The sequence below is a fragment of the Lactuca sativa genome, chromosome 5 (assembly GCF_002870075.4).
Source record: "Lactuca sativa cultivar Salinas chromosome 5, Lsat_Salinas_v11, whole genome shotgun sequence".
Classification (NCBI taxonomy): Eukaryota; Viridiplantae; Streptophyta; class Magnoliopsida; order Asterales; family Asteraceae; genus Lactuca; species Lactuca sativa.
This window is the reverse complement of record NC_056627.2, coordinates 292318728-292339496: the sequence shown is the minus strand read 5'-3', so window position 1 is coordinate 292339496 and position 20769 is coordinate 292318728. Positions and strand designations below refer to the sequence as shown.

The window sequence follows — 20769 nt, the reverse complement described above, 5'->3', positions numbered from 1 at the left end:
GTAGCTGGGGCTTATATTTGCATATATCAGTGGATAGTTCCAATCGGGCATGGTCATTTAGTTTGGGGTCGAAGCTAAATCGTCCTGAGTTTGGTATTGGAATGGTCCTGTCTGACAGGAGGTCAGACATAGGCAGGTTATTCTTTTAATGTCCGAGGGCAGAGTATCGAGGTCCATTCCTCAGATGGGGTTTGACAGTTTTATCGGTGGTTGGTCCTTGGTACGAGGAGACCCCTCCGTTCAGTAGTTGATTATGTTCAACGACTTGATTCCATCAATCGCATCGAGATATTCAGGGTTGGAAGTGTTTTGTTAGGTCTGTTATTCGATGAGGGATTGATATGGTGATGTTTTGCATGGACGGTCTGTCGGGGAGACAGACCAATATAGATTCTAGGTTTTGGAGAGGCGGAAGTGTTTCTACATCTGCAAAGGGTTCGTCCTTCTTCGGGTTGGAAGTTTCTGATTAGTTTCGGTTATCTTGGGGAGATCGTTCTATGTTTTGAGTTTTCCGGTTGTGCTTCTAGGGTTGTTTGATTCGTTCTACGTGTTGATAAGGCGTGATCGATGGCAAAATCTAATTTAAGTGGGGCAGAATTGTAACATCCTGTTTCGAATCATTTTATGATTTAAGGCTCGTGGGTCGTAATCCGGGTATGGGAAGGTTTTGAGGCTTTAAGGGAGAAAGTCTAGGCCAACTTTTGATATGGATAAGGTAGCTTGTGTGATAAAAGAGTTCGGGTTGTGCTTTAGAGCCCAAGAGTATCGGTAAAGGCATCGAACCAGTCTTTTATGAATATTGAGTTTTTTGTTCGAGGAGTTTTAAGGCTATGATGTGTTGCTAGAAGCGTGGGGCTTCTTGCCACCTTTCTGTGGATATAAGGTTCATTAGAAATGGACTTATAACGAAGGAGTTCTGATAGTTTGAAGTTTTGGCAAGTTTGGCCCTTGGTGGAATAAGTTGGTAGATTAGTCCTATGTGCCGAGAAAAGGGACGCGCGGATGAACTCGGTACGCCCAGCGTACCTAAAGGTACACCACGCGTAATGATCAAGATGCCAAACCTAATTTTTAGGGTTTGGGCACTATATAAAGATCATTATAACTTCAAGACTCCTTTATGTATCAACCTCCATGGTTCTAAAACCCTAATTATGAACCCTAGCCTCCCCCAAGAATGTTGTGAGCTCCTTGTGTGCATATTTAGTGGGTTTTGGTGTTCATTTAAGAATTGAGACTTGATAAAAGTTGGTGGATCAAAGGGAAGGCTTGTAGATCTGGACTCTCTTCTTTATTTCCAGCTCATTAGAGGTATAAAGCTCCAACCTTGCTCAATTGAAACTTAAATATAGTATTATATGAGTTTTGGTCCCATTTTGTCTCATGCGTGAGATCTAGTGGTTTGCCACCACTCCAGGGGCTTTGAGATGCTACTCTTAGTATCTCTGAGGTCATTAGTTCATAAAGGTGCTTGCTTGATGCTTATGAATGGACCATGCATATGTTAAGGTGGTTTTATGGATCTTAAAGGATTAAATTGCATTGTTAGGCCCCTTTAAGACATGCAAACTGATAAAGTTGCCAACTTTATTAGTTAAGAGTGAATTTCAAAGGTTCCCTGAAGTTTGGGTGCAAAGAGCTTAAGTCGTTAAGTTAGGAAATCAATTTTAGTTCGTAAGAGTTGGTACACCCAGTGTACCGTGTATGAGTCGCGATCTGGTTTGCCGTGTACGCCTAACGTAGCCGAACGTACGCCCAACGTACGACGTTCAGCTGGGCTTGGGCTTGTGGTGTTTCAGGCTTCGTGTTCTTGGGCCACTTTGTTGCGTTGGGCCTTTTTGGGCCATCTGAGATCAACTTTTTGGGACTAAGGATTATTGGGCTTTAGGTTTGGGTCTATATAGGGTTGGGCCTAATTTGGAAAATTGGCCATTAGTGGGCCCTTATGAATCCTTTGGTTTTGGGCCTAATATGTTTGGGTCATTAGTGGGCTTGCTTATATGGGCTATCTTTGGGCCTATGGCTGGATTCTAGCCTTGCTTGGTTATTGATTATGGCATTGGGTGTTTGTCCCAAATCGGGAGTGGTTAGCAGCAGAAGCGGCAGTGTAGGATTAATCGCGAAGAGTTGAGGTGAGTCTTCTCACCATACTTACATGTGTGGTAATGCATGAGTGACCGGAGGGTCTTATTGTGTTATTGACAGGAGGGTCTTATTTATGTTGTTGACCAGAGGGTCTTATTGATATTATTGACTCGAGGATCTTATTTGTATTACTGACCGGAGGGTCTTATTTGCTTTATGTGTTATTATGCATTCTATCTTTGTGACTTATTTTGTTATATTATTTTGTATATATGTTGAGCTATGAACAGGGGGTCCATACTGAGCCGTGAGACTGGAGGGTCTTCATTGAGACACATGACCGGAGGGTCCAAACCGAGCTGTGAGACTAGAGGGTCTTCACTGAGACACATGACCGGAGGGTCCATATCGAGACATAGCCATGGGAGGCTTATTATTTGTGTATGTGATATTTTGGGGAACTCACTAAGCTTCGTGCTTACAGTGTTTGTGTAAAATGTGTTTCAGGTACATCTCAGGATCGCGGGAAGGCGGAGGCACGATTGTACACATCCGTCGGCTTATGGAGATTTGAGGATTTTAGGATACTATGATATTGTTTTGATAATAACTTACAATATATGTGATCACTCGAATTTATGAGTAATATTTTGAGAATTAAAAATGAAAATTTTTTCTTGAAATTTGAGGTGTTAAGATTTGGTATCAGAGCTTTGGTTTGAGGGATTCGGGCACACCCTCAGGTATGTATGGACTCAAACTAAGGAGTTGATAACTTTTCAAAAGAGAATGATTTTTCATCACACTATTTTTCAAAGAGATTAAAGAGTTTTGAAACCAGATCCAAAGTGATGTGTACAATCAACCAGAGCTCGAGCGGTGATTTCCCAAAATACCCGTACTTGATTATGTGTTGTTATTATGAGCTGATAGAACTACATGCTAGTTTAGGGCTAGGGATCTGCTCAAAATTGCATGCTAGTATGCCTGCTTAGGAGAGATGCCTTTGTGCCTTAATTTTTTTGGTGCTTTATGAGGGCATAAAGTTATTTTTTCGGGTCTAATTGGTCATTTTGGACAAATAAAAGGGATAACCTGGTTACCCCTTTGCCATATAGACCCATTTTCCCTTAACCCATGTTAACTTTGAAAAGTCTCGAATTTCCCATTACTCATTCTTCTCTCTCAATTCTCAATCTAATCATACGTTTTCATCTTCTTTACAAACACCCTCATACTTTCTCTTACTTAACACATTTCACCAGAAAACAACACATTTCAACACATTAGATCACAGGAACTATAGTTTAAACATACGATTACTACACCACCAAAGTTCTCCTCTTCCAAATCCATGCTTTCACGATTAGAAATTCTATTTACAAGAACAAAAAACATGCTTTCCAAATCCATCGCCGTATGTTCCTCCATAGTTGTTAAACGAATTACCACCTCATCTGAAAATGCAACCGATCTCATACGATATGCCCACAAACTATTCAATCATATGCCTAATAAACATGACACCTTTATCAACAACACCATGATGGCAACTCATCTCGGTATTCAACATTTAGGAAGAAGGGGTAACTTTAAACTAGATGGTTATATGTTCTTGACTTTGGGAAACTTGTGTACTTCAAATCTAGATGTCCGGAGAATCCACCAAGTGCATGAACATGTTGTTAAAGAAGGTTTTGGACATAACTTGTTTGTAGCTAAATCATTAGTTGATATGTATGTAAAACCAGGTCAGATGAATTATGCACAAAAATTGTTCGATGAAATGCCTGAAAGAAGTCAAGTTTCTTGGATTGTGTTAGTTGGTGGGTATGCAAAGTGTGGAGATAGATAACGCAAGGATGTATTTCAACCAGATGTCTAATAAGGATACACCTGCAGTTTCTTGAATCATTTTCATCGGATATGAATTGCTAAACAGTTGAGCAAGTATAGGTACATATTCATTGTTTAATGGAGGAGTCCAGGCAACAGTAAGAAGATCAATTATAGTTGTATTGGTGGTATCTTAAAGAAACAGAAGGATCGGAAGACGAGATCAAAGTTGAGGAAAATTCACAAAAGTATTGATAAGATTTTCAATGATATTTTTGAAGAAAGGAAAATCAAAAGAGAAAGAAGCGAAGGATCGTAATATATATATATATATATATATATATATATATATATATATATATATATATATATATATATATATATATATATATATATATATGGTGGGATGTCAAACCCACCAAGCAAATTACACCCTTTGATTGCTAAATAAACGTAATATAATGGTAAAAAGGGGTATCGATCCTCGGGGAAATGGTTGTATTCAATCACCAATGCAATTCAATAGAACTAGTGAAATTAAACTAACTAACTACAATTAAACTAAAAGGGGGTGTTTGATTACTTGAAAACTAAAATACTTGAATAACTAAAAACCTTGCAATTAAGAAAGTTGATGAGATGCTCAAAGGTTGGGAATAATTGGTTAACTAAGGCAATTCAACACAATGAACATTTGTGTGTTTATCATTAGGATCTAATACAAAGCTTATCCTTCATCCAAAATTGGTTATAGCAATCATGAAGCATGATATGCCAAGATTCCTCATAGGTAGTATGGAGGTTGGGGAAGCCCACAACACACCTTCTTAATTAAGATCAAGGGTCAATTGAAGCAATTAATCCCATGAAATCAATTAGCCTTAAGAATGAAGGAGTCCCCAATTCCTAGAGGATGTCAAATGCTTACACATCCATAAAGGAGATATGATTCATAAGCTAGAGATGATTTCTACCATCATAAAGCCTTTGTTCTAGATAAATTCAATGATCCAATGCAAAATCAATGAAACAAATCAACCATTGCTCAATCAAATACTAAGCTCATGATCAAAGCATCAAATAAGCATAAGAATAGTAAACTAGAATCATAAACATGGAATAAATTATAATCAACATAAATCCTTCAAAACCCACAAACATTCATTGGTTTTCAGCCAAAGTCAACCAAATAAGAGTATTAGCCACTCATGGCAACAAAGTAACCAGAACAATAATCTAATTGCATAAAGAAACTACCTAAGATTTGGAAAGATGAAAGGAAATGATTTCTAACTCCCAAAATCGCCTCTTGCAGGTCTCCAATGGTGGAAAAACGTGAATGAGCCTCTAGATCTGATCCCCAAGAGTTATGGTGAGCCAAATGACCATAATGCCCAAACTGGGCAGTTGCGCGGGTACCCGCGTGACGAAAATTCCACCCGCGCAAATGTTGCTGTGTTGCCATTGGTCCACCAAGTCACTTCACCCTTCCACTACCAAAGATTCCTTTGGTCCCCCCTTGTCCATGTAATTTGAAATGCACCAATCATCATTTAGCCATCAAATGGATACTCCAAGCCCAAATTAGAAATTTATGATCCATCTTCACAAGCCCAAATAATCCAAGCCAATAACTTTCAAAGCCCAATTCTTCTTCTTTGATTCCGCCAAGCCCAATAATGCCTCGGGAGCCCACTAAGTTCGTCTCCAATCAACCCGCAACCGCAACAAGCACCGAAAAACCTACAAAATATCTCATGCAACATAACAAGCACCCGGTACGATCCATACTAAAGAAAAATAAATAAAATGCAATGCATTAATGATAAAAAGATTTAAAATTTTGAAATAAACTAATAAAAATAAGGAAATAAAATAAGCTATCAAATCACCCCAAGCTTAAACCTAACTTGTCCTCAAGTTAGAACAAGACTAATAATGAGCTCGGGATGAACTATCTAAAAAGGAAAAAGAAAGATACCATAGAACTTGGTCAACATCAGTCAACATGGTCAGAATTAGTCCTTTAATGGACCCTACGCATCTTCTAAATGTTCCCCGCTTTAGAACCATAAACCACATTCTTAACCACTTGATGGGCGAATAGATCACGGCTGGATGCGGTCGCGGTGTGCAAGACAAAGGAAACAGAGATGCGCCCAGTGGGGGCACTTTAAATCACCAATGTAGACCATAGTGCACGAAGGAAAGGCGCCTCTTCACACACTATGATTCCTACATTTGTCAGGCCAAAGTGTATAATAATGAAATAGGGTTTTGTAGCATGGCCTCCGGGAAAACATCCGATTTTAGAGGCTTCTCCCTTGTACTGTCCTTTACACTCTACCGTCTCATCGTCGGGGCCTTTTCTCATCAAAAATCAAAAATAAAACAAAAAACATAAAATTTCTACTTAACCTAAATCTAAACCTAACAACCTAAATCTTCAATCTTGAACTTCTTTTATTTGGTCTTCAGTCACATTTGCTGCTTGACATCCTTTTTTTTTTTTGAAAACTAGATATATAACATAAGTCTTGAACTTGGAACCTTGTTCTTCTTTTTGTGTTGCTCTTTTTCTTCATTTTTCTTCTTTGTTTTTGTTACTTTTCTTGAATCATCTTTAATAAGCTCTTATTGTCTTCACTTTTTCAAATTTCTTCATTCTTTGTGTTGCTTCTTGGAAGGTCTAAGGAATTTCACCAAGTAACATAGGACTCCAATAGTGAAAATTGAGTGGTAGATAGAGGCTAATATGAACACCTAATGATCATTGACAATGTGCCAAGATCAACTAAAAAGGGGTGGGATATGACTCAAAAATGGGTGTTACCGAAAAAACTTGGTCCCAAAAGATGTGAATTGGGGGACCCACTTCAAATTTCATCAAGCACCTCAATGCAAGGTGTGATAAACAAAATCTATCTAAGTATCTACTCTAGACTCCTAAAAAAATAACCTATCTTAAAAAGGTGGTGAGAATCTAAATAAGCAAGGCTCGGACGAGACTCGAGAGTACTAAGGAGTACTCCCTCAAAAACCAAGATGCGAGTCTTCAATATCTTCAATGTCTTCAAAATACCTTACCGGGCTAGTCTTTGCTCGCACACATTGGCATGACCAACCACATCCCTCCGCACCTAGACCCAATCAAGCTACTTGCATCTGACCCTCACACAAGCGGTCTCAAAGTGGTCTGTGAGGCTCAAAACGTGTCCCATTCATCAAATACAAGGAATTCCATATCAAGACCCGGGACCAATCTATGATTCAATACTTATGACTCGACGCTATGGTACTTGTAGGGATGAGAAGACAACAGAGAACAAAAATGCATGAACCTAACCTAGAATGCATCTAAAAAGTATGAAAATTAGAAAAGAAAGAAACAAAATATGCAATATTTTTATTTTTTTTTTTGGATTTTTAATGCAATTTTTTATAAATGCCCTAAATGACTAACTCTAAATGCAACTATATACAACCTAAATGCAATAAAAATAAAAGATTAAATTACCTCACCCCAAGCTTAAAATTAAGCATTGTCCTCAATTCTTAGGATGAGAGTAAGGAAGGATCATACCGGGATCAGGGTGGAGGAGGCCCGCAAGGACGGTATGGAAGCAACACATGGGTCGCATAATGATGCTTGGATGGAGTTCTTGGCTGCCCAAATACACATGGATGAAAGCTTGGTTACGCAAAGGACGCATATGAAATGACTCGAAATTTTTTTATGAAATGACATATTTGCGCGGGTACCCTCGCAAACTTTACGCGGGTGGGGGGCGGCCGCGCGCACATGTCAGAATACATCCCATGTTGGGGTAATTTGGAACTCGAAATCTGTGCGGCTGGGGGTCGGTCACGCAACGGCTGCGCGGGCACCCGTGCGCAGCAATCAGAGAGCACCCCATGTTGGGGTAATTTGGAACTCGGGACCTGCGCGGCTGGGGTCGGTCGCGCAAAGTCTGCGCGGGCACCCGCGCAAAAGTCAAATTTTTGGAATTTTTCAAACTTCACCAAAATCACTAGAAGACTTCTATATGCTTATTTTTAGGTCAACTTCAAGTTTAGAAACTCCCAATACTTCAAGCGGAGATTAGTTATTCACAATGCATTTATTTAACGTCTTTGCCAATACATAGCCCCGCTTCCGTCAACCTTCGTAAATCGGTGTTTCCATTGTTACGTTGTCGAATTCTCCCGTGTCAAAGCCTTCATAAAATAGTTTCAAATGGTGCCCATTCACTTTGAAGATTTGGTTTGTTTCCAAACTCTTGATTTCAACCACACTAGGATCAAACACTTTTATAACAATAAAAGGTCCATGCCATCGAGATCGGAATTTTCCCGGGAATAGCTTTAAGCGTGAATGATAAAGAACTTTTTGACCAGGAATAAAGTGTTTTTGGGTTATGTGCTTGTCATGAAATGCCTTTTTCTTCTCTTTGCACCTTTTGAACCTTTTAATTATCTTCTTCTTGACCACTTCCATCATTGGAGGATCCAATCTTCTTTGAGGTTCCCTCTTAGGATTACAATCATCTTCCATAATTATCTTGTCTGTGCATACATTAGGGCTTATCTTGTTTATTGGCTCAATCACATCAACCCGATACAATGGAGAAATGTTACTAGGGTACCTCATTCCTTCAAAGATGTTGAAGTGAATGGTTTCTCCATCAAACTCCATAGTTATTTTTCCTTTATAGACATCAATGATTGTGTGAGTGGTATGCATGAAAGGTCTTCCAAGGAGGATCATAGATGATTTGGAAGGAGTCTTCTCTTCAAGATCAATGACATAAAAATCCGCCGGAAAAACAAGTTGATTAACTTGTACTAACACATCCTCCAACACTCCTCTTGGAGACACACTTGACTTGTCTGCTAGTTGAATGATTACTCCAGTTTCTTCCAAAGGTCCAACATTGAGAGATTGAAAAACCGAATATGGCATCACATTGATCGAGGCTCCAAGATCTAGCATGGCACTTTCGACATGCAAATCACCAATGGTACAAGGGATAGAAAATATTCCTGGATCCTTGCATTTGGGAGGTAAATTCTTTTGGATAACCACAGACACATTTGTATTGACTTGAATCTTTTCATTTGCCTTGAGTTTTCTCTTCTCGGTGCATAAATCCTTGAGGAATTTTGCATAACTTGGAATTTGCTTAATAGCATTCAATAGTGGAATGTTGATTTGGACCTTGCGAAAAGTTTCAAATAATTCATTTTCTTCTTCTATCTTCTTGGAAAAGGCTAACCGGGAAGGGAAGGGTGGTGGTATGACCAATGGTTTGATGGGTTTGTTGGAAGAGTCGGGTTGATCAACGTTTGGCACAACCGGTTCCTTTGGGGGAGCTACAACTTTTGAAGATTCCACAATGATCACTTCATATTCGACTTCTCTTGAAACTCTTTTAGGTTGACTTTCTCCAAGTGTTTTCCCACTTCGCAAGGTGATGGCACTCACATTGGGGTTCTTCTCGGTTTGTGATAGAAGTTTACCCCTTTGTTCTATCTTGCTGAGAGCGGTTGCCAAGTCTCCAATTTGTGCTCGAATGCTGGAGAAAGTATTCTTGGTTTCTTGTTGAAATTGGGTTTGGCTTTGAGCAAGAGAAGTGACAAGTTCTTGAAGGCTCATTTGATGGGTACCACTTGATTGGCCTTGTTGTGGAGGTTGTTGGTAATTAGGAGAGTTATAAGAATTTTGTGGATATGGAGGTTTTTGGGATTGGTATTGTGGATGTTGGGGTCTCATCAAAAGATTTGGTGGATTTTGCTTTGGTGGATAAGGGTTTTTTTGGTTATTCCTCCAATTTGGGTTGAAATTGTTTTGAAATCCCGTGGGTCTTGGTTGACCTTGATATCCGCTCATTGCATTCACATCTTCCGGTTCACTTCCAAGTGTGGGACACTTATCCGTATAATGGCCTGTAATTGCACAAATACCACATACCATCAATTGTTGACCACTTCCCACCACCATTTGACTTAACACATTAGTCAAATCCAAGAGCTTTGATTCCAAGTGTTGAGTGTTGGTAACTTCACCAACCACTTGTGTAGAAAGTTGACTTCAATTCAATCCCTCGGCAGTTTGCGGGATAAACAATAGCAAGAGGTGTATGAGTAACATCCGTTTCCATCATTTGTCAAAGTGTCAACTCTTGAGGGGATTGGGTGGATTGGGGTTGTTGGGATTTGGTTGCAAGTAATTGAGTGGCTGATGATAAGGTGGATATGGGTATTGTTGGGGATTGTAGATTGGTGGTGGATAAGGTTGGTAGTTAGGGTATTGGTTGTAAGGAGGTTGTTGTTATGGGTACATTGGGTTTTGGTACATTGGAGGGTGTTGGTAATTGGGTTGATTTGGGTAATGTACTTGTTGAACTTGAAAAACATTGTTTTGAGGTTGGTTGTTTTGGTGGAAGTGTTGGTTTTGTAGTCGTGGTGGTTGATAATTGGGTTGGTTTTGAGGATGGGCTTGATTCCAAGGTGGCATATCAATGAGAGGTTCTTGTGGTTGTTGTCTTGGTTGATGGGGTGGGGTATTAGCATCTTGATTGATTGAGTTTGCGTTGGGATTGTGAGGTGGAGTGTGATTCATGGCTATGTGGTTTTCAAACGGAATGTCTTCAAAGGAATGACCAACAATTGGAGAACTCGGTTCGGTGTCGGTATCACTTGAAGTATGAACTTGATCTTCTATGTTTATTAGTGGAGAAGAGGAAGAAGCTTGAACTAGTTGTTGTTTCTTTGCTTGTTTGGCTAACTTTTTCAACCTTTTTGCTTCTCTTTCAATTTCCGGATTGTAGATTAGTTCACTGGTTCTTGTAGACCTAGGCATAAACAATCAAATAACAATAACCAATTTCCCCGGCAACGGCGCCAAAACTTGGTGGGATGTCAAACCCACCAAGCAAATTACACCCTTTGATTGCTAAATAAACGTAATATAATGGTAAAAAGGGGTATCGATCCTCGGGGAAATGGTTGTATTCAATCACCAATGCAATTCAACAGAACTAGTGAAATTAAACTAACTAACTACAATTAAACTAAAAGGGGGTGTTTGATTACTTGAAAACTAAAATACTTGAATAACTAAAAACCTTGCAATTAAGAAAGTTGATGAGATGCTGAAAGGTTGGGAATAATTGGTTAACTAAGGCAATTCAACACAATGAACATTTGTGTGTTTATCATTAGGATCTAATACAAAGCTTATCCTTCATCCAAAATTGGTTATAGCAATCACGAAGCATGATATGCCAAGATTCCTCATAGGTAGTATGGAGGTTGGGGAAGCCCACAACACACCTTCTTAATTAAGATCAAGGGTCAATTGAAGCAATTAATCCCATGAAATCAATTAGCCTTAAGAATGAAGGAATCCCCAATTCCTAGAGGATGTCAAATGCTTACACATCCATAAAGGAGATATGATTCATAAGCTAGAGATGATTTCTACCATCATAAAGCCTTTGTTCTAGATAAATTCAATGATCCAATGCAAAATCAATGAAACAAATCAACCATTGCTCAATCAAATACTAAGCTCATGATCAAAGCATCAAATAAGCATAAGAATAGTAAACTAGAATCATAAACATGGAATAAATTATAATCAACATAAATCCTTCAAAACCCACAAACATTCATTGGTTTTCAGCCAAAGTCAACCAAATAAGAGTATTAGCCACTCATGGCAACAAAGTAACCAGAACAATAATCTAATTGCATAAAGAAACTACCTAAGATTTGGAAAGATGAAAGGAAATGATTTCTAGCTCCCAAAATCGCCTCTTGCAGGTCTCCAATGGTGGAAAAACGTGAATGAGCCTCTAGATCTGATCCCCAAGAGTTATGGTGAGCCAAATGACCAAAATGCCCAAACTGGGCAGTTGCGCGGGTACCCGCGTGACGAAAATTCCACCCGCGCAAATGTTGCTGTGTTGTCATTGGTCCACCAAGCCACTCCACCCTTCCACTACCAAAGATTCCTTTGGTCCCCCCTTGTCTATGTAATTTGAAATGCACCAATCATCATTTAGCCACCAAATGGATGCTCCAAGCCCAAATTAGAAATTTATGATCCATCTTCACACGCCCAAATAATCCAAGCCAATAACTTTCAAAGCCCAATTCTTCTTCTTTGATTCCGCCAAACCCAAATAATGCCTCGGGAGCCCACTAAGCCCGTCTCCAATCAACCCGCAACCGCAACAAGCACCAAAAAACCTACAAAATATATCATGCAACATAACAAGCACCCGGTACGATCCATACTAAAGAAAAATAAATAAAATGCAATGCAGTAATGATAAAAAGATCTAAAAATCTGAAATAAACTAATAAAAATAAGGAAATAAAATAAGCTATCAATATATATATATATATATATATATATATATATATATGTGTGTGTGTGTGTGTGTGTGTGTGTGTGTGTGTGTGAAATACCCTTATTACCCTCTTAATAAACTTAGGTCCAAATGGATTGCCACGTGCCAGCCACATCATGCTAATTCGCGCAACCACATATTCTCCAACTAATTGTATGTCATAGTGAACATGTTATATCATGTTAGAGATACTAAATAAACATGTTAACTTCTATTTTATGTCCTCATAAAGCAACAAAGAAAATTAAGGGACTAATTCAACAAATTCCAAAAATATTGTTAGGCTAATGTGTCATTATCCCTATTAGTTTATATGTTGCAAACTCATTTGAATGATTCTTTTGATATTACAACAAAGGCTTATATACATGAATAACTTACTTTTGTTATAAATTTGTAAAAAAAAAAAAAAAAAAATTTATAAAGTTATAGCAATAAAAAGATATGGGTCAAATTCGTGAAAACCAATAAATAGCAGGGTTGTTTTTTTTAAATCTGTAAAAATAGTGAAAAAAAAAACACAAAATATTTGTCGGTGCAACTTAGTTTAAAGTAGGGCCGAGCTACATACACCTTAGGTGGGTTTTAAGACCTATCTAATTTTAATATGGAACCACATGGTTTTTTTGTTTTAAATTTGCCACTTGGTTAGAGGTATGATCCAACATTAACATGAAAGTGGCTTTGTTATAACTCTTTGCAAAATCTTTCTTAGTAATCTGATAAAAATGTAAAAGTAAGCAACTTCTCAACTTATGTTTGTTAAAAGTCTTAATTTAGTGGAAGAGATAGAATATGTAACAACCAAATCAACTCTGAGGAAACTGGTGATCAACACCCTCCGCTTAACTATTTGAAGGAATTCTCAACGTTTTGACATTTTCAAATGTTGTTTAACCAATATCAACTACTCAATAACCAAAAAATGATAACATGCTTATGAGACTTTCCAATTTGATTTTGGATCGATGGAGTTATACAATTTGCTGAATGATAAAAAATAATAATGTCAACTGTACTATCCATTCATAAACAATTATTGCTGAATCAAACAGCCTGCAACCCCAAAAAGTAATGACATCAACAACATAAGGTATTAAAGTGGCTAATTATAATAAGTTGCATAACTTTTTAGTATACGAGTATTTGGGAATATTCTTGGTCTCTTTCCACTTTTATATTTGTTCCCTTTTCTCAAATGACTTCCACATAGCTGGGATGGCGTTTGTTTAATGAGTTGCATTTTTATTTGAATGCTGGTGGTGTGACAGATGTTGCATTTGATAGCTTTAGTAACGCGACTCCTGATTTACAGATTCTTGATTTTGCTTTGTTTGCAAATGATTTTTTGCCTTTTTTGTTGTGGAGGTGAAGGTGACTACTTTCGTTGATGATGCTACTGTGAATTGAAGAAGCTTAAGGAACCATTAATCTTTTATGTTGATTAATTTACCTGTCTTTTTGTGTCTGTTTTCAATAACTTAATGATTATGGCATGCAAGTCAACCCCTATGTATATAGGATTATGTTGGTCTTAAGTGTTCTTCATCACAAGTTTGATGTACTATTGTCTCAATTCCATTCTTTTTTCTGATTTTGTTTTCTGGATTAATTAGTATTAACAAAGGTATTATATACTAGATTCCCATATTGGTGAACTAATAATTAAGGTTGCGCAATGCACTCGTATTATCAAATGAAAGAAAAGATTCATATTTGACATTAACTACTATTTTCTCAATTGCGACTTTCCAAAAATTGATTCTAAATGGAGTCATACAATTTATTGAATGACAAAAATAATATTGTCAACTGTGCTACTTATTCATAAAAAATTAAGACTAGATCAAACAGCCTGCAAACCGCTAATTAAGTGAGCAATATCCATAGATAAAGTGTGTAATTAAGTTGCATAATACATTTTTAGTAAATGTACTTGAGGGAACATTCTATGTTTGCTATGTTTATATCTAAGAAAGCATTTGCATATTTTGGTCTCTTTCCACTTTTATATAACTTTTGTTTCCCTTTTAGAAATGACTTCCACTCCAAATAGCTGGGATGGGGTTTCTTTAATGAATTATTTAAGGTAGGCCAAAAAGTCAAATCTAATCTTGAGCCAATCTTAAATTTTCCAAATTTAAAATCTTCCCAACATAAACATCATGACGTAATCTCATCTAATCAAATGTTTTAAAACTTTCAATTTATGTAATATAATACAAACCCGACAAGTTATCATCATTAAACCAGGCCAAAAATATTTTAATTAGCTAATAAGACAGGAAGGAGTAGACCCACACAAGAACAACTTGTTTAATACCTAATTAATCCTATAAAAATACAAAATTGCCGTCTTGATTACAAAAATTAAATCAAAAAAGCCGATTGTTGTAATACCTTTCTAACTATCATACAAATTAATGAAACATATATATTTTATATGAATGAATCAATTTTTATCCACATAAAATAAAACAATGTTGCAGTTATATACAAATCCGTTAAACATATATTTCATATGGATGATCCAATTTGTGGGTTTTTGATTCATCCACATAAGATAGACTATCTTTCGGAGAATCATACAAATACAAATCGGTAAAAGATATATATATATATATTTTATTTGGATGAAATCAAAATAGTTTCCAAAAGATTTCTTTCAAACTCCCCCTTTTTTGTCTTTTAAGATTGATTTTAATAATAATTACCAACATCATATCTTCCAAAAAACAGCACACCCATCTCACCTTAATTATGCTTTTCATCCTCCAATCCCCTCCTATATATATTCTTAATTATCCTCTGATCACAATCAAGATCACAACCTTCTTCCTCTATTCACAAAACTTGTAGTATCATTTCTTGTTTCAGATATATCCAATGATTAAGCAAGATTCCCTGTTGTTATCTTCTTTTCCCCTAAACACAAACCCAGTTTCTGAAACCATGTTGTTTGGAGAACCAGATCCATATCCGGATCTCAGCTCGGGTCAAATCATGGATTGGTTAGAAGAGTCATTACCTTACCTTCCATCTCTTTTAGATGATCTATATGACTCCACTGATATCATCGATGATCCATGGTGGGCACCATTGGAAGAGCTAGAACATGACGTCATCAATGCTAATACTATCTCTACTTGTAACTCCGTAGAAAACTTAATCACTACAGTCAGCAGTTGTACTACTACAGCACCTACTCATCTTCTCAATGTCCCTGAACAACCGGTGGTTGACTTGTCAAAGAAACGAAAAGCAACAGAAGAAGGAAAAAGATCCGGTGGACACAAGAAGGGGACAGGAAAAGCCACCAAAGATAACTGTAATGGCGGGAAGAATGATGGGAGCTGGGCGGAGCAGTTGTTGAATCCATGTGCTGCAGCAATCACCGCCGGAAATGTGACACGTGTCCAGCATCTACTCTTTGTTCTTCACGAGCTGGCGTCACCAACCGGAGATGCTAACTACAGGTTGGCGTCTCACGGGCTGCAAGCGCTCCTGCACCACCTCTCTTCCTCCACCGGAAAGGTGGTGACCCGGACCCCTGCCAATGCCATGAATTTCACCACGGCGACACCTAAATTCTTCCAACGATCTTTAATAAATTTTAATGATATAAATCCATGGTTCACGATTCCTTTCAACATTGCCAACAACGCGATCCTACAAGTGTTGTCGGAGCAAGTCAATAACAGGACTCTTCATATCCTCGATATCGGAGTCTCTCATGGATTCCAGTGGCCTACGCTTCTAGAAGCACTGAGTCGCCGGCCTGGAGGTCCACCGCCGTTGGTTCGACTCACTGTTGTCTCACCGGAAAACCGACAATTTCCTTTCGCAAACTGCCCTCCTGGTTACGACTTCACCTCAAACATCCTCCGTTTCGCGAAAGATATCAATGTCAATTTACAGATCAACACACTCGACGATTGTCCTTTGAATAATCTAAATCCCCAAATCATCAATTCATCCCCAGATGAAACCCTAATCGTATGTGCTCAATTTAGACTCCACGACCTAAACCACCACACGAAACCAGACAACAGAACAGAGTTCTTGAAACTGATGCGAAGTATGAACCCCCAAGGAGTGATTTTGAGCGATAACAACATGGATTGCAGCTGCAAAAGCTGTAGCAGCTTCGATGCAGGTTTTTCCCGGAGCTTGGACTACTTATGGAGGTTTTTAGACTCCACAAGTGTGGCATTTAAAGGGAGAGAAATGGAAGAACGGAAAGTGATGGAAGGGGAAGCTGCAAAGGCTCTGGTTAACATGTGTGAAATGAATGAAACGAAAGAGAAGTGGGGAGAGAGGATGAGGGGCGTTGGATTTGTAGAGAATGCATTTGGAGAAGATGCCATGGATCAAGCTCGTGCATTGTTGAAAAAGTATGACAGTCACTGGGAAATGAGAGTTGAGGAAAAAGATGAGTCTATTGGGTTACGGTGGAAAGAGCAATCTGTGTCGTTCTGTTCTTTATGGAAAATAGATCCAAAAACTAGTGATTTGTAGAATTATTAGTAGAATAAAGTCTGGATTGTGCTGATTTTGTATCAGTTTTTTCTCTCTTTTTGTGTAGAGCAAAACTAAGCCTTAAACTGCACTTCTTATTCTCATTTGTTAGTTAGATTGTTACTACTCCATTTTTGCTAATTTTCCTTGCCATTATCATCAAAGATTTCAATGTCTGAATCACCTTAATCGCATTTATCAAAAGGTGAAAAAGGGAAGTAACCAATTAGCAATGCTCAAGATTTGTAAATTAAATACATGTATTTGTGAATACCATAAAAAGGGAAAATCTCCTTAACAAACGAATTTTTTTTTCTATATATCAATCTTTCATGAGTTTTGATATTTATCATTTTATGATATTTTTAAAATAAATATTATCTATTTGTCATTTTTTAATTTGTTTAAATTTTTAATATTAAAATCATATACCTATATATGTAAAATATTAAATATCATATATATGATATTAAATTGCAATAAATACGTTTTTTTTTTATTTTAAAGTTGTACATTAAAAAATATTTTTTGTTTACATTTTAATGTTTAATTTTTTTTAAATCAATCCGTATAATACACGGATTTCACACCTAGTGTTTAATAAACTTAAAAATCATACTACTTTGGTCGTGTATACAAAAGATAACTAAACGAACACCACTAAAACAAATGATTCTCGTACAACATGACACCGAACATAGGATTCTGAGGCATTGGCCAACAATAAAAAGTGATTATGATATACTAGTTTTCATACATAACAATTTATTATAAAACAATTTACAACGTAACATTTTTAAACACAAATTTTTGTATAAAAAACTGTTTTGTGTACGAATAATTCCTTTTGCCAATATACCTGGCTTACCTATGATGTCATAACTTTTTGCATATTAAATATTATGTCTAATGTCTAACGTTAAATAAAAGTCGTTCAGTTTTGATATGCCAACAACTATTAGTTGGATCCAATCATTTTACCATTTCAAAATTATTTTGATATATAAAACTAAATTTTTTGTTTTTTTTTTGTCCAATTCAATAAATACGACAAATACTATGGTCCAAAGCCCAAACTCTAAAAAACTATAAATAGGCATCTTTCCCACTTTTGACTCGACCACTAGTCCACTACAACGCATGCTAGATTAATTTGTCGACTTTCGTAATTTAAAAAGTAATGAAGACGATAATATTTATAAATATATCTTGTAATATAATATGGTAAATGTGATAGAAACCTTACATTTATAAATTTGTTTTTTTTCAGTTAAAAACTGATTATTTCTTCATGCTTTGTATGGGCAAACTTTTTTACAAATTGAAGATGAATTTAATATCTAATTTAGTATATTATTTCAGCAATAACATATGAAAACACGTTATGTTGGTTTTAAATTAACTCAGGTGATAATAAATTCGTATCAACAACTCAGCTTAAACTAAAAATAAAAAATAAAAAATTTGAACCAGCAATATATTAATAAAAAAAAGTAGAAATAACCCCACTAGCGAGTAGCTAGTAGAGGTGTTAGTCTACAACAATATATAAGGGAAGAAATTCATATTCTCCAATCTTTACTATCTTTGGCTCCCTTATTTTTAACCCACACATATGTCAACGATTTCACACCCCCCCCCCCCAATATCCTCTCCAAATTCAACGAAATTTTTTAAAAAATTCTATCATTACGGGCTTTCCATAAACACCATATAGCTCCAAATAATATCGTCGTTAATCTTCTTCTCTTCTTAGGACAATTGCCCCATCTAGACGCATAATCGATAATGTCTGATACCGAATGAAAGTCCATCCCCGGTAATCCACACCGGTGAAGAATCATTCGCAATACGTTCCTCGCCAATGAGCATGTTACAAGGATATGGTCACCAGTTTCTTCTGTCGTATTACATACACCACAAACAGTTGATTCCAATGCAACACCTCTGTTATTGAGTGCTGCTGCCGAGGGTATTCGACTTTTTTTTGCTCTCCAAATAAATCCCAATACTTTTAATGGGATCATTTTTAGCCACGAGAAGTTCCCATCACAAACCGGGAAGTATGCTCTTTCGATTCTGTCACGTAGGGCTGCCACACATAATTTCCCATCATTGACGAATGAAGATACCCATGTACCACCAGCCTCCTCATGCCGCATTACATCTTTGAATGAATTATTTAATTTCTCTAACTTTTTTTGCAATACTATATTATTCTATACACTGCTCCAAGGATTTTTTGCTCCAAATCTATTATTTGTATCCACTAATTTATGAAGCCCATTGATAATCTGAACCCAAAAGGAGTTGGGTTCGTTTTTTAGCCGCCATAACCATTTGGTTAGTAACGCCAAATTTAGAGATCGAATAGAGCCGATACCCAAACCACCAACCGCTTTTGGAGCTATAACATTTTCCCAGGCCACCCATTTTATGCTATTCTTGCAAGTAGGACCTCCCCCAAATGAACTGTCTACGGATTTTCTCCAATGAGCTTATGACTCCATTCGGGGCTCCAAAAATGGATAGGAAGAATGTGGGTAAGCTTCCCAGTACCGTTTTGGCAAGAGTAATTCTTCCTCTGAAACTGAGGGTTTTGGCTTTCCAAGTTGAAAGTTTTGACCTCAGTTTTTCCATTACAATGTTCCATGAGGTCTTTCGGTTCATATTTGATCCTACCGGGATGCCAAGGTAGGTGAAGGGGAGCACTGCAGGTTCACAACTAAGGGGGGTCGCCCAGTTAACAACATCATGGGACGGGACACCAATACCATAAACTTTGGATTTTGTGAAATTGACTTTTAAACCGGATCAAACATAAAAGCATCTAAGAATTCTGGCGAGATTTGCAACATTTATGTATGACCAATCCCCCTAGAATAAAACATCATCTGCGTACAGAAGGTGAGATAGACATACACCTGTATTAGGGATATGGATACCATCAGATATACCTTTAGATGTTGCAGATTTCATTGCAATATTAATTCCCTCCATCGCAATGATAAATAAGAACGGATATAAAGGGTCTTCTTGTCTCACCACCTTTGTCATTGAGACTTCGGCAGTGGGGCTCCCATTAATAATGATAGAAGCCCTATCCGATACCAAACAGCCTTGTATCAACGATCTCCATTTACACCAAAAATTCATATGAGCCATTATGGAGTCTATGTATCCCCAGTTGACTGAGTCAAAAGCCTTGTTAAAATCTACCTTTAATAACAAAATTTTCCTTCCATTTGATTTCGCCCAAGAGAAAATTTCGTTTACTATTAAGGGCCCCTCTAATATGTTCCTCCCCTCCACAAAGGCAGATTGCACTTCATCAATCACATTGGCAATCACCTTTTTAATATGCAGGGCAAGAATTTTTGTGATGACTTTATACATCGAACCGATCAGGCTAATTGGTCGATAGTCATCAAGCCGAAGCGAGTCCTTTATCTTTGCAGCCAACGTGATGAAAGAGGCATTGCAACCTCTTGAAAATTTACCCCATCTTTCAAAATGTTTGACCGAAGCTAGCACATCACCTTTAATGATCTCCCAATATTTCTTGAAGAATTTCATGGTGAAACCATCCGGCCCCAGGGCCTTCTCACTACCACAAGACCATATGGCGTTTATTATTTCATTCATCATTATCGGGGCCTCAAGAAATTCAGAATCTGATGAGGATAATTTTCTAAAAAAATCACTTCTAAAGCTTGGTCTGTCCACCCACTTCTCATGGAACTTGTTTGAGAAAAATGTTACTGCTGCGTTTTTCATCTCTATAGGTCGAGATTTCCATTCACTATTTATCACAAAACCATGGATTTGGTTTCTCCTATTCCTGTTGTTTACGTATCCATGGAAGAAACTAGTGTTTTCGTCACCATCTACCACCCATTTAATCCTTGCT

At 37.3% G+C, this 20769-nt stretch overlaps 3 protein-coding genes across 3 annotated transcripts; 2 read left to right on the top strand and 1 right to left on the bottom strand.

The window, feature by feature from the left end:
• The first annotated feature begins 3481 nt into the window (after positions 1-3481).
• Positions 3482-3940, top strand: LOC111910087 (pentatricopeptide repeat-containing protein At2g44880-like). Its single transcript, XM_023905879.1, has one exon. The coding sequence runs from the start codon at positions 3482-3484 to the stop codon at positions 3938-3940; it is 459 nt and encodes a 152-aa protein (XP_023761647.1).
• Positions 3941-15006: 11066 nt separating this feature from the next.
• LOC111910345 (protein NODULATION SIGNALING PATHWAY 1) lies at positions 15007-16963 on the top strand. The gene has a single exon (XM_023906178.3). It carries the CDS (start codon positions 15228-15230, stop codon positions 16857-16859), a length of 1632 nt encoding a protein of 543 aa, XP_023761946.1. The 5' UTR covers positions 15007-15227; the 3' UTR covers positions 16860-16963.
• A 1569-nt stretch (positions 16964-18532) lies between these two features.
• LOC111910085 (uncharacterized) lies at positions 18533-19021 on the bottom strand. The gene has a single exon (XM_023905876.1). It carries the CDS (start codon positions 19019-19021, stop codon positions 18533-18535), a length of 489 nt encoding a protein of 162 aa, XP_023761644.1.
• Between the last annotated feature and the right edge of the window lie 1748 nt (positions 19022-20769).